General features: G+C 42.1%; 1 protein-coding gene across 1 annotated transcript; it reads right to left on the bottom strand.

Annotated features, from left to right (window-relative positions):
• Positions 1 to 9,577: 9,577 nt before the first annotated feature.
• On the bottom strand, positions 9,578 to 15,292 carry BCDIN3D (BCDIN3 domain containing RNA methyltransferase). The gene is made up of 2 exons (XM_072654640.1): positions 14,968 to 15,292; positions 9,578 to 10,873 (listed from the first exon to the last, which is right to left on the bottom strand). Exons 1-2 carry the CDS (start codon positions 15,205 to 15,207, stop codon positions 10,283 to 10,285), a joined length of 831 nt encoding a protein of 276 aa, XP_072510741.1. The 5' UTR covers positions 15,208 to 15,292; the 3' UTR covers positions 9,578 to 10,282.

Below are 15,292 nucleotides of genomic sequence, written 5' to 3' on the forward strand. Positions count from 1 at the left end.
TTTTCAAATTTATGATTTTACTTTTATATCTAAATCTTTCATTCAGTTGGAGTTTATTGTGGTACATAATGTACAATGTTGGCCTGAACTAATTTCTTCCAGACAGCATTCAAGTTTTCCTAGCAATTTTTGTTAAATAGTCTTTACCTTAGTTTTGGAATTTGGGAGTTTATCAAACGCTATGCTACTATGTTCAATTGCCTTTGGTTCTTGTGAACCTAATCTGTTCCACTGATCAACTTCTCTGTTTTTTTAACCATTATCTGATAGTTTTGGGATGTTTTCTTTTTTGGATGACTTCTTTTTTGTAGTAAAGTTTGAGAATATGAAAGAAAAGCCTAGAAGTTTAGCTCTAAATGACGGGTAACAAGGAGTGTCTGTAGGAAAACAGCGATGAAAACATTCAAGGACTGTTATTATAGTTGCTATGTATAGGGATAAATTGAAGGCCATGAGATTCTATCTCTGTCAACTTTCTCACATTTCTTCAAGACTGAACAACAGTGGCAGGTTTGAAACTTTTGGCCTTTATTTGGTGCTGTGTACATCTACAATGAAAATCTGTTAGATACTTTTTCATAATATTTGGATGTTTCCAAATAACTACAAACTTCCAGCACATTGACAACATTTCCATATCTGAATTTTTACTTCTTATAAGGATGTTTGTTATTTGTACACAGAGTACTGTAATTGATAGGCTGCTAGAATTGGAGTCTAGAAGACATGGGTTCAAATTCTGCCTCTGATACTTACTAGATTTATGGCCATGAGCAAATCACTTAATTTTTTTGAAACTCAGTTTTTTCTCATCTATAAAAAAGACTATCATGAGATCCAAATGAGGTAACATATGTGAGTTATCGTTCAGTCACTTTAGTAACGTTGGACTATTTGTGACTCCATTTGGGGTTTTCTAGGCAAAGATACTGGAGTGTTTTACCATTTCCTTCAACAGTTCATTTTACAGATGAGGAATCTAAGGCAAACAGAATTCAGTGACTTGCCCAGGGTCACAGGGCTAGCAATTGTTTGAGGCTAGATTCGAACTCAGGAAGATGAGTGTTTTTGACTCCAGGTCTGAACTCTATCTACTTTATCACCTAATTGGTAAAGCCCATTGCAAAATGCAAATGTCACTTATTATTATTAAAATTTAATATCTCCCTTTTTTCCTTAAAAATTTCAATAGTTATGACATTAGGTTCTACCATAGAAGTTCTTTTAAAATAACTTGATTTTTTTTATTGTTTTGAATCCTTATACTTCCCAATGCTTTCCTTCCTTTCCCATCCAAGGGGCTGAAAGATGTTAATAACAGACAAGTCTGGTGGCATTACTTAAATGAGGGCATTGTGTCCATGATTGTTTGGTAGATGACATCTCAAGAAGCTACCCACTCACTTCTGTAAATTGTACAGATAGGGTTTCCTGATTCCATAGAACTACTTGCAACTCATTGTCTAGACAAGAGTTCTTAATCTGGGGCCTGTGAAGTTATTTTTATTTTTTAAATATTTTTCCTAACTGTATTTCAGTATGATCGAATATCTTTGTATGTATTTTAAGTATTTAACATTATTCTGAGTGAGGTGTCCATAAGTTTCACCAGGCTGTCAAAGAAGGCCTAGGACACAGAAAAAGAATTAGGACCCCTGTGTAGGAGCTTGACATTTTGACCATGTAGATGGTGTGGATACCATGTGACACCGTTTGCTCACGAGAGTATCTCAGGTGGAAAGACAGCATTAGGAAACAGAAAAACATGAGATTAGGAGTCCTGAGACTTGGGCTTAAGTCTCATCTCTTTCACCACCACCTTGTGATATGATCTTGAAAACAAACTCATCTTTGAAGGAAGCTCTTTCCTCTCTGAAAAAAAGAGGGGGAGGAAGCATGAAGCATGAAGTATGAATTGTAAGTGTTATTATCCCATTTTGTAAATGACCAAACTGAGGCTTAGGTCCACTGCCAAATGATAGAGGTGGTTCATCTTAGCCCAATTAAGCATAAGGGAATTCTTGATGTCTTTCTCCTTCAGTAAAAAACATGCTATTCGCTGCTTTTGACAGATATTATCTTTTCTTTAGACTGTTAAAAATAACCTTTTTGAGGCTTAAGATTCTTCTGTATGTGCTAAACACACATGGACTTTGAAATGCAATTTCAAGCTAATCCTACATCATTTATTCCAGTTGTACACATAACTGTGGTTGGAATGAGGTATGGCCATTATTCCAGAGGTCCATGACATAGGTAGCATGTGATGGTACTGCTGTCACTTCACATGTCAAGCCCGGAAGGTCTAGCATGCAAAATGTTATCTTGGTTGCTTTGCCTAGAATTTGGGTCAATTGCCTAAGTGGAAAGAGTGATTCCCTCACAAACTCACAACAGTTATGTATCATGCTATGAAAAAGGATATTATACTGGCTATTTACCGTCCCTCCAGGAAACTTCAGAGTCATTTAAGAACCTGGAAATGCTGTGGAGTTCACAGACTGTTTATCCAATGGTGACTCTAGCATTATGGTAGGCTTTCAGATGGGACATATTCTGAAATGAAAATTGCTCTTTGTCCTGTACCTAGAAACACAAAGTGGAATGCTCTGGATATTTAAGGAAGAAATATATTTTGTTGTGTAGACCACAACCTGCCCCATGGGGAAAATAGAGTGCAATACAGATGGCATAGTTGGTAGGACTGGACTAAAATAACCTTGTGACTAGAGTGGGGAAAAGGCAATGCCAAGGAAGGGAGAGCCATGGGAATGTTGATTTTGGTATTGTCTAAGAACGACTCTTTGTGTAGGACTTAGGAGGTCATTAAGAACCATGACATGTAAACTTTGTTGAGACTCTTTAGTGCTAGGCACAGTGGGAAACAGTTGAGAGGACAACGCTTAACCTCAACACCTTTAGTGAACTGAATGGAATTGTGGATAAGGATGGGTGCGCCAAATGTACCCCGTGGATTTGCTGAGGGGAGAGGGTTATACTGCATTTGTTGGAAAGGAAAGATAGCTTCCATTCTCACTGCAGGACAGGTGGCATATGACTCTCTCTCTCTCTCTCTCTCTTTTTCTCTCTCAGAGTTCCCAGTGATGAACGGGAGAAGGAATCCATTGGCATAGCACAGGGGTGGGGAACCTGTGGCCTTGAGGCCACATATGGCACTCTAGGTCCTCAAGTGCAGCTCTTTTACTGAATCCAAACTTGTTTGTTCTGTGAAGTTTGGATTCCATCAAAGGGCCATACTTGAGGACCTAGAGGGTCACGTGTAGTCTCAAGACTGCAGGTTTCCCACACCTGGGCACCTGCCCCAAACCCCAGCAGAAATTGCAACACATCCTCAGGCTTCAACAAGCTTGTTTCTCCTTTTTACTACTTTTGGCATTCCCTTTGTAGTCATACATCTTTCTTGTCTAAAAAACAAAACCAACCTTCATCTGACCCATTTCTCCTGAGTTTCATCTATTTTTCCTTCTTTTTTAGCCAGATTCTTCAAATATTTCCTCCATTTCCTCATTATTCCCACCTTCCTTAAGTTCCTAGAAAGTTTTCTACTCCTCCATCCAATTAAAATTGGAGTCTCTCAGAGGACCAATGATTTCTTTCTCTCTAAATACAATGATCTTTTCTTAATAAATTATTACTTTCTCTGCTACACTTGACCCTGTGGACCAGTTTGCAGTGATTTCATATTTAGTACTAAGATGCATCTCATAGCACTCCTCTGAAGTGATGAGATGTTCTCCCTGTAAACCTTTACTCTACTACAGCTGATCCTGAAGAAAGAGGGAGGGAAAATCTAGGGTACCAAGTCTGGCTAGCCACCTTACATTTGCTTGGTACTTTACATGAAATTCTCTCCCCTGGTTTCCATGACATTGTCTTATGAGTCTATTCCTATCTCTCTGACCAGTAACTCTCAGCTTTAAAAATTCCCCTCCCTATTGTATTTCTGATACTCGTGGACTCTGCCACCATGACTCTGGAGCTTTCTCACTCTGGAACATCCCTGTGCCATGTCAGCCCCCCTTCTCCTATTGGTGAGTCCCTTCTGAAGGCCTCCATTGTGGGGACAGGCCCAGACCAGCCATTCTTTGTTCCCAGTTGTGTCTCTGACTCTCTAGTCTTTGTCACCCCATGTGGATGCTTTTTCTACTTCCTTTTTCCTTTTATGTATTGTCTTCCCCCATTAGAATGTAAGTTCCTTGAAAACAGATTTATCTTCTTGCTTTTATTTTTATCTTTAGGGCTAAGCACAGTGTCTAGTATACAGTAAGCACTAAATAAATGCTTACTGCCTGTGTACCTGCCTAATGGATGTTCTTCAGTTTCAGGTCTTAGTGCACTGCTGTTCTGTCTCTACCCTCAGCCCTTTAGGAGTTCACCTACTTTCTGAACTTTCACTACTACCATTTTGTGGTTGACTTCCACATTGATATCTCCAGACACAACTTATCACCTAGTACTTCTGCTGTCTCCTTGGCTCTCTATGTCAATGAGCCACTTGATCCTGCTGAGTCCTCCTTCTTAATGTCTTTTGGATTTCCCACACTGTTTCCACATTAGCTCAGGTGCTGGTCCCTTCATACCTGGATGACTCTTCTCTAGTTCATCACTTTTTCATGTCTATCAACTACTTAAGAACTTGCAATCCTTCAATTCAAGCTGTTCAACCTGTCATTCTGAGCCAGGCCTAGCTCAGGCCAATACAGGGATTCAGGGTCTGCCTTAGAATGCAATGAGACCTTTGTGGACCATAAAGTGTGATATAAACAAAATTACTTAAGTTTAAAAAGGATACAATTCTGATGGAATGTTACCTTTCTGCATCTGTATTCACCACAACAATGGCCATAGGAAATCAGAAAATTGTGTCCCTACAAGATGGTGAATATTCTGCTAAACCTTAGCACTAACTCCCTACAACTCCTTATAGGATGGGCCTTTATAGGTGGCAAGGAAGCCAAACCAATGATAATCCCTAAAAGTAGACCAGCCCTGCTTCCAATAAACAAAAGCCACTCCTACCATACTACAGCTCTTGGTAACAAAGTCCCAATAATTTTCTAGAGAACTTTTCCCCACTAAAATAATCTTTAAAAAATTCTGACTTCAGGAAGAAACCTAGGAGGACAACCATTAAAATACAAAACCCAATCTTCTAAAAGGGATCATTCATACAGTAGGGTTAATGGTAGGGGCAGTGCAGAGTTTGATATGAAATTTATGACCACTCGGAATATTAGGCCTACAGTGCAGATGCTTGTTTCCTCCAATGACATCGATGGTTCAGGTCCAGGCCATTTTTAGCAAGGTAGCTAAGTGATCATAAGCCTCTTCCTTGAAAACTGTCCTGGGTCCCATAATGCCACCCACTCAGCGTTCTCTGGCCTGGCAGCCAAAACCTCTGCTTGTTTGGATGATGTAAAATTCTGGCCCCTTTAGAGACTTCTAATTCCCTTATTCTGCGAGTGTGTGTGTGTGTGTGTGGTGGTGGTGGTGGTGGTGGTGGAGTGCTGGATGAAAACTCACCCTTACCTTTATCCAGGGACTCCGGATTACCATTAAATCAGCTAAAGCAGAGGTGCCAAACAAAGAAACTTCTGGTAGTACTGCCCAAACCAGATTTAAATGTAATTGGTATATATTTAACAAACTAAATAAAAACATATTAGAACATAAGTAATATTAATATGTAATTTTCTAGGTCAACATGAGAAGCCCATAGGGACCCTCCTTTTTTTCATGTTTCTATTTAAGTTTGACACCACTGACCTAAAGGATCACCTTTCTTCTGAGTGAATTCCCAAGGACATAGCATTAAAAAGCAAAGCACCTCCCAATAATTCCAAACCCTATTAAAAAAGGAATTGTCTGAACCATCACAAAGGAAAGGGTTAAATAAAGTACCTTTCCAAGGGGCACTGAGTAGTTTGTTTTGGGTTTTTTTGCAAAGGCTAAATAGGATTGGGAACCTCTGATCTAAAAGAGGATTTGCTTAGCCATAGCAGGGGAAGGACATTCAGCTCGGGGAAGGATGTTCAATGAGCATATGGGGGGTTTGGTGGGTGATGATTTCCTGGGCAACTGTTCATCATGTTACTGGTCAGTAGTCCAAACACTGAGGGAGGAGACCCAACCCCTCAAGTCCTGGCTGTTTTTGAAATCAGGTGACCAGGAAACTGTCAAAGGGGACAGCTTCTCCATGAACTGTGCAGTGCAGCCATACTGGTCTTCTTGGTTTTCCTCACACACAAACCCTTTATTTCTAATCCATCCACCACACAACTGCCACAGTGCTCTAGCTAAAGCACTCTACATCTAATGCCACCCCTCTGCTCAAAAATCTCCTCCCTCTAGGATAAGATACAAATCCCTCTTAGGCATTTGCAGCACTTCACAATCTGCCTCCTGCCTTTCTAGACTTCAAATACACACTTTATATTCTGCTAAAATGACCTACTCACTGTTCCTCCTTGCACTGCATTCCACTCTCACCACCTTTGCCTTTGTACTATTCTTGTACCACTCATGCTTGTAATGTTCTGCTGCTCATTGCCACCTTCAGGTGGCATTCCTTCAGGACTCAGCTCAAATGCCACCTTTGCAGCAAGCCTTCTCTTAAAAGTATCTTCTATCTTCTTTGTGTGTACGTACAGGTTGTCTCTCTTATTAGAAGGTGAGCTCCATGAGAAAAGGGGTTGTTTCTGCTTTTTCTTCATATTCTCAGTGCCTGGCACAGAAGAAACACTCAATGAAGGCTTGTTTATTGACTGATAAGTGCTACTATAAATATTTGTGTATATAAGCGACATTTGCTCCTATCATCAAAACTCCACCAATTGTGCAATTAGCGTGCCTCTCTTCTCATACTCCCCTCCTATAGATAGATCTGATACTGTTCCTGTCTGCATTAATTTACTTGAGAGGAGGCAGGGGATTTATGGAAGACTTTATACAGATAGGGTGTGTAAAGGATGTTCCTTGGTCCCAACTATAGTTGTGACCACTGTCTAACCCTGACCACTGCAACTATAAATACCATCTGCTGTGCCAAGTCATAACATTAATCTGACAAGCCAACAAGTAGTGACTCTCTAGGCTGCATACCTAGGAGTGGTCTGAATGGAAAGGACTACCTTAATTAGGCTCTTTGAAGCCTCTATCTGCATCAATCCCTTGATTGCACAAGGTTCCCCTAGGGGCAGTCATTTTTCAGGAGTCTTAAGTGGGGCTTCCACCTGCTGCTGGAAGATAGCTTATCCTCATTCAGTAAAATGCTGCCATGTTATGGATCTCTCTGTCCTGGTCCTGTCAAGCTCTCCTTTATCTACTTTCACTCTTAAAATTTCAATTAGTTGTGAATGACTGTAATTTTCATATCTAATACTGATCATCTACTTTCCCTCTAGTCAAGTGTTTCCTGTTGACTGAGACATCTCCTCTTTTAAAGAGCGTTTCCCTCATTTTTATCAGAACCTTTTCTTTCTAGTTCATATTCATTTCCAAAGGTATTCCTCCCCCTCCCTTGCACAATGAGTCAACCCTTGTTAACAAAGATTTAAAAAGAGAAAAAAAGCAATTCAGCAAAACGAACAAACACCAGGACTGATGGGCTTCTCTTTGATGAAGATGAGGTGCATTTTTTCAACTCTTCTCTGAGGCTTTGTTAATTATAAATGAACACAGTGTTTGTTCCATTTATATTGTAGCCAATGCGCATATTGTTTTCCTGATTCTGCTTTTTCCCCTCTGAATCAACTCATTTAAGTCTTTCCATGTTTCTCTAAATTCTTCATATTCATCACTTCTTATATCATATATCCACTTTTAAGTTCTGACATCATAGCTTAAATTTAACATAACTCTTCCTCTAAGTATTTTAAGTCCAGGTGTTGGCCACCTTCTGCACGCATCTCCTTCCTGGTGTTGCTGTTTCTTCCTACTTTATGCTACACATAGTAGCAAGAATCATTTCCTAACATTATTTTGATCAGTTTCCCCCTGGTACTCAGAGATTTGCAATAGCTTTCTAATATTCCATGCATAGATTTAAAATTCCTTACCACAACTTACTATTAAGGCCTCCACATATATTCTCCCTGTCCCATAAGTGAATCTCTTGGTTCAATCTCTCCTTTCAAATAAATGTCTCCCTTCTCCTCCTCCATTATGCGCTTCAGTCTTCCTGCCTTCATGCTCTCAGTTTCTGCCAATTTTTCCAAGTGGAATTCTTGTTCTCAAACAGGACCCTCACTATTCAGTGCAGGAAAGACTACCTTGTATATACGTAGTTGTTTGTACGTTGTCTCATTAGAATGAGAACTCTTTGCGATCAGGGACCATGCATTTGTCTTTCTTTGTATCCCTAGCACTTATCACAGTGCCTGGCATTAAGTAAGCATTTAATAAATGCATGTTGACTGAAATTAAGACTTAGAACTGGAAGGAATCTTAAAGAGCTAATCTGACTCCATTTATTTACAAAAAGTTTCACTGATGTCTTTGTTCACATCACAGTCATTTCTGGATACGCACCCTATTCCACTTAGGATGCCTTTCTAAGTTATAAAGAAAAACAGTTAAATAAAACCAACTCAAAAAGTGACCCAGGCTGATAATGTATGCATACATCATTTGGCATAGTTTCCCTGCTTCTCCAAGGAAAGGAAGGAAGTGTACTTCCTCCTTTCTTCTCTGGGGTTGAATGGTCATTCTAAATACACAGTGTATAGTTTCAAGTTAGTGGTCTTTTCCTTTATATTACTGGATATGGAGCTTTTTGGATTCTATTTATTTCAGTTTCTATGTCCATACCAGGCCTCTCATGTTCCTCATGTTTTACAGTCATCATTTCTTACTGTACAATAATTCTGTACTACATTCATATAACACTTGTTTGACCATTTCTTGATGGACACACTTTTATTTTTACAGGTTTTAGCAACCACACAAAAAATGCTACTATGAATACTTTCATAAATACTTTCTTTACGTCTATGACCTCCCTGGGATATATATCCAACAGTGAAATCTCTGGGTCAAATGTAAGAATTTCAACCCCCTCATTTAATAGAGAAGGAAATTAGATGTCTGGAGAGATGAAATAATATATCCAAGATTACCTGGGTAAAAAGTGGCAGAAACAGATTATTCAAAGGCCATTATACCATGGTTATCCATTCTTTCCATCACCCAAACTCGTTGAGACTCAGCTCCTCCATGAAGGCTTTCTCATCTGAAAATCTCTGGCTCTAGTCATCCTAATCCTTGCTATTTTACATCTGTATTTCTGTGTAACTGTTAAGTCTGCATTTATGTACATACTTTACCTTTATATATCCTTTAGACTCTCGTACTTATGTGTTTTGGAAGTGACCATTAAACTGGGAGAGCCCCAGTGAAAGAGTATAACTGATTAGAGCTAACCCTTCTCTATAACTCACAGATACACTGTCCTGGACTGAGTCAACCTTGTTGATATTCTCTAGCTGAGAAAGTTGGGTATTCCCTTAGATATCTCAGGATCTCTTTTCACTCTTACCCATTTAAAAAAAAATCCACATTTTAAAACAAAGCAAAATACATTATTTTTATTGATTTACATGCTGATTTTGTAATCTGTGTTTATTGGTTCTGTCAGGGCATGCACGTCCAACTGAGTGCATTTGTGTGACCTACCCTAAGTCTTTGAATATTTTAGACCTGGCCTTTTTGATAGAGATAAGATGGCTTTTCCATAAACCTTTATTTTAGCCAGATCAGTAAGTCTTCATTCCAGATTATATGGTTTCAGCACGATACCTAGGAATACAATGTGAAAACTGCTAGTCTTTTTTCAGTCCAGAGGACCTCCCACCCTCCTGCCAAGAAACTAGACCAAAACCAAATATGATCAATTCATTTTTGGGTAGGCCAGGTTCTAGCTCATCCTCCTTTGAAGAAGCCTCCCCACCCCCCCCCCGCCCCAAACAGCCTTTGCACCATGTCCAAACTTATAATGGACATTCCCGTATTCTACTTTAAAAATCACAGGGCTTTGCTGATTTGGGTTTCTCCTATTTGTGATCCAATCCCCAAGCAACGGGGAACAAGTAACATTTATCTTGACCATTCATCCAATAACTTCTATTGGGTTTTAAAGCTAACTTGTTAAAATTCAAGGAGAGAATAAACCCAGAAATCTCTACAATTTCGTTTTCTCTTAATCTGTTTCTCCATCCTTGCTTTGAGGATATCAATCTACTCTGTTCATTATGTTTCTTCCTGGTTACAGGGATGGTGTAGGCTCTGATGATTGGTTTGCCCTGAAGAGCAAGAGACTTCGGTCCCAACTAGTGCTGCCAAAGCAGCACACCAGCTCCATGCCATGGTCATTGGTAAGAATCTGAATGATACGGTCAGCCATGTCACCACGAATGGTGAGAGAACGAAAGTGGTCAAAGTTATGGCAGCCTAGCTTTCGAAGGCGCCTGGCAGCTGCCCGGTAACACTTCCAAGGCTGTGGTTCAACCAGGAGGTAGCGGCAGAGAGAGGCAAGACGGGCCAGGAATGCAAGTAGGCCATTGTCGCCATGGTTCAGATGGATCCACATGGTGATGGACATACAGAAGACTATATCAAAGGTGGAGCGGCCAAACTGGTTCAGAAAGGAACTCAAAAGGGGCTCCCGGGTCTGGGGATCCATGATGTCCAAGGTAACAAAGGACATAGTTGCAGGGAAGGGACAGTCTTTCTCAGCTCGATCCACCAGGACAGGGTCAATGTCACAGCAAAGGAAGCGGAGGTCTCTAGAAGAAACTGGACAGATCCCTCCCTCTTCAAGTGAGAGGAAGTGTCTGTATAGAGCAATACTCAGCTCCTGTGGAAATCCAAAAGAGCATGGTCATTTTTCAGCCTCTCTCCAGTGAGTGGGACCAGAAGAAAACAGCTCTCCTTTCCCAAGGGCACACCAACCTAGTTACCATTGCATTTCATTGGAAAGGAGAGTAAGATTTGTAGCCCCAGAGGGCAGAATTAGCAGCAATAGAGGAAAGTTGCAGACAGGCAGATATTGGTTAAATATAAGGAAAGAATTCTTAACAAGCAGAGCTATCCCAAAGCACAAAGAACTGTCTCGAGAAGTTAGGTATTCTCTTTCACTAGAGGTCTTCGAGTGAAGGCTGGATGACCATTCCTTTAGGGTGTGTGAGAGGGGTTACATATTCAAGTACTGGTTGGATTAGATGGCCCTTCCAACTCTGAGATTCTGTGAAATGATTCTAGTGTTAACCAATTTATCTGATCTTGGGGTATTACTAAAATATTTACCACACTTGCGAATAAGAAGTTGACTTTGTTCAGCAAGCCATGGATACTTCAGAAGTGACTTACTGGTCACTAACCTGAACTAGAACTAACCCTAAGCTAAAACTTGAGAACAGGCATCAGTGCCCTCCAGTGGACACAGGGTGTCATGAACTGCGTATTTTCTGCAACTGGAGTTTTAAGTTCTTTAGGGAGAGACCCAACTAGGCTCCACCCAAGGGGTGGAAGGAGACGCTAAAAATAGCCATTCATGTTTACATAATGCTTCAAGTTTACAAAAACATTTTCCTCCAGCTAAGGAGGTAGATAGTGCAACATCATTGTTGTTGTTCAGTATTGTCTGACTCTTCCTGATCCCATTCGGGGTTTTCTGGGTAAAGATACTGGAATGGCTTGCCATCTCCTGCTCCAGCTCATTCTACAGAGGAGAAAACCAAGGGAAACATGGTTAAGTGACTTGTGTTGGGTCACACAGCTACAGTAACTGAGTTCAGATGTGAACTCAGTTCCTCTGACTGTGGGCCCAGTCCTCTATCCTCTGTGCCACCTACCTGCCTCAAACAGGCTTAGAAAAGTTAAATGATTCCTTAGTGTTAGCAGGCAGTAAAAGTCAAGTTGGGGACTTTTCTACTACATTTTTTACTACCTCCCCACACCACTACTTGAGACGAGTGTGGCTCCTCATGCAAGTCAGAACTGGAAGGAACTTGGAGCTGACCTCATCCAACCTCCTCCATTCCCAGATGAAGGCACTAACATCCGGAGAAGTGAATGATATGCCAAAGGTCACACCAACAGGAAATAGCAAAGCCAGGATTCAGACCCTAATGAGGACAAATACAACATTCTTTCCATTGCTCTCCCATGGTCATCTCCATTAAATACCTTTACAATCTCCTTCATCCCATCACTTTACCTCCTTCCTAGTGAAATCCAACAACTGGTGGGTTTTAGATATCTTAGTGTTTCTCAGGCCTTGGGAACATGGTCTAGGATACACATACTGATAGCCAATGGCTATCTTCCCCATTAAATCACGGCCCTGTAGAGCACTACTTTGGGCTCAATATTCATGGGACACAACATGAGGGAAGTAGGAAGAGTTGGCCTTGGAGTTGTAGAGGCTTGGGTTCAAGTACCAACTCTGTCATCTTGGCCATGTCTTTTCATCTATCAGGAACTCAATTTTCTCCTCTGTAAGGAAGGGGTAATAACACTTGTACTACTTGCCTCCAAAAGTTATTAGAATTAAACTAGAGAATGTCTATAAAAATGTTTGTAATCATAATGCACCACAAGATTATGATTATGGCCAATTAATTCAAGTGCTGTAACAATACTTTCAACACTAGTCCCTTTCCCTCCAGAAGCTGACATCCTAATGACCAAGCTAATGACAATATAGCCTCTGCACCATTTTTCAAATCTCTTCATTTTCAGTTACTCCACTGGTCCGCAGCAACAAGGTTCTTATTCTCCACTCCAGGAGTCAAATATCACGGGCTCCCCATGAACCAGATTAAAATGTGATCTGGGAAATACTTCACAAAATAAATATACAATACAATGTAGATAACATTACATTTTAAAACTTGGTCAATCTGTGGTCTTTAGGGATCCCTGTATACATATTAGTGGTCTCCCATTTCTGTTTGAGTTTGACACTCATGTTCAGTTCTGTACTATACTCTGTCTGAACCCTGGGCTTCTCAAATACAAACCCTTTAGCCTATGTCCCAAGACCTTTTCATATCACTGTACTCTGGTTCAACCTTTGTGTTTTCATACATATCATTCTTCCTGCATAGAGTTCATTCTCTTCTCCCCACAACACCCTCATTTCCTCCCCCCCACCCCCGCTTCCACCCTACTACAAGTTATATTTCTCTTGCTTTCAAAAGGCAAATGAAGGTTTCATTTTTCTCTTCATGGTCAAGTAATTTGGAGTATGTATTGAGATAAGGAGGTGGCAGAAGAAAATGACTTTTTGGGAATATATGCCTGTGATATCATATGTTCTACTACAATTTTTCCAATGGTAGCAATATGTAGGTTTTTAAAAGGGTCATGAATGTATTAGGGATATGATTAGAATAAAATTATACCCATTTCAAGGCAGCTAAGTAGCATAGTGGATAGAGCTCCAGGCCTGGAGTCTGGAGGACCTGAGTTCAAATCAGGCCTCATACTTATTAGCTGTGTGACCCTGGGCAAGTTACTTAACCCTGTTGGCCTTAGTTTCCTCATCTGTAAAATGAAGAAGGAAATGGCAAACTACTCCAGTATTTTTGCCAGGAAAACCCCAAATGGGAAGATGGAGAGTTAGACATAACTGAAATGACTCAACAACAAATCAGGGCTTCAGGGCTTCCCTAGCAAAATTTACAACCACTCAAGAGTTTGGCCTAACCATATTCTTTATCCAAGTGGACAGTTGGATAGACAATTAGTCCACTGAAATAGTTCATCAATTCATATATCTTGGACAGACACTGCAGAAAGACAAGTCACTGGGCCCAGAACCGAACAGAGGAAGAGAAGGGGTGAACAGGATGAACTGCCTCCGGGAAGTGACACAGCAATGACAACAATCCTAAGCTGCTCCCTGAAACAACCAAGATTACCTTGTCAACATTTGTGTTCTACTAATAACTGCAAACCACGGAATACCACAGCCACTTTGGAATCAAAACTTAAGTGACCCAAAGGCCTGTGAAAACACAAGGAGGTATGGCCAGAAGGGAATGGGAGCCAGTCACAGGGCTGCGGACAGCCACAGGAGACACAAGAACCCAACAGGAAGAGGAACCAAGGGAAGGTTATCTCCTGGCACTCCTGGAGAGACTGCATTGACAACTGAAATGTGGACATCCCTCATCCTCCCTGCTGCTTCTCACAGCTTCACCCCTCCTTCCACCTTCGCTCTGTACTATTCTAATAAAATATCACGCCAGAAAATCACTCGTGCTCTCCAGTTTTCAGCAAAGGTCATGAGCTGTGCAAAAGTCCCATTGTGATACTCAAGATTCCATCCTGGCACTAGACACCCCTTAAGTATTACAGCTGCTTAAGATAAGCAGGGAGGGTGAAGGTCTCTCCCTCCCACTCAGTGGCCAAAATGGTCTCACAGCAGGGGTTCCCCCCTCCTGCCTATTCAAGAAGCCTCCCCAGTCTGATCCCCTCCTCCCCTCCCCAGGTCTGGGACTTTCTCCCTTCTCATCTCCTGCTCCTGAAGACGGTGGAGCTGTTAAGACCACGGTTCAAATCCAGCCTCCGCTGCACACTTAACCCGGTCGCCTCGGTGGCAAAAGGAGGATAATAAGCCTGCTTCCCCCTCCATCAGTAAGCATCTAATGGGCGCCTGCTACGGGCCGGGCGCGCGGCTGAGCGTTCGGGGGCACCTCAAAGACCTCACGATCTCAGGGCGGCTACGGGATGGTTTTTAAGAAATGCTTGCTGACTCGTCTCCAAGGGATTCGTAAAGAAAAAAAAACCTCGGGAACGCGGTGGTCCCCCCCAGAGGCACGGGGCAGCCCCCTTCAAGGACCACTACACGTGGTCCCGGCAGCGCCTTCGGGCGGCTTTCCTGCCCCAGCCCAGGGGAGGGGCCCGAGCCCGAGCATGCGCAGAACGCCCTGGGTGACTCACCCCGGAGTTACAGCCCACGTCGAGCGCCAGCAGCGGCCGAGGGTCGGGGCCTCCGGGGGGAAACAGCCTCCGCAGCAGCGCCGGGGGCAGCAGGCGAAGCCGCAGCTCGGGCGGGTGGAAGCGGGAGTAACTGGGGAAGTTTCCGTACGGGGCGGCTCCGGGCTGCGAGAAGCCTGCTTCGGCGGTCGCCGTTTCCTCGTCGCTCGCAGCCTCCGCGGCCGGCAAGATGGGCGCCGCCATTGGCTTCGGTCCGTCGCGGTCGGCTCCCGGGGAAACCGGAAAGCGCGCCACTCTGGGTCCGGGGCGCTTTCGTTCCGGCTGCGCA

The sequence above is a fragment of the Notamacropus eugenii genome, chromosome 3 (genome assembly GCF_028372415.1).
Source record: "Notamacropus eugenii isolate mMacEug1 chromosome 3, mMacEug1.pri_v2, whole genome shotgun sequence".
NCBI lineage: Eukaryota > Metazoa > Chordata > Mammalia > Diprotodontia > Macropodidae > Notamacropus > Notamacropus eugenii.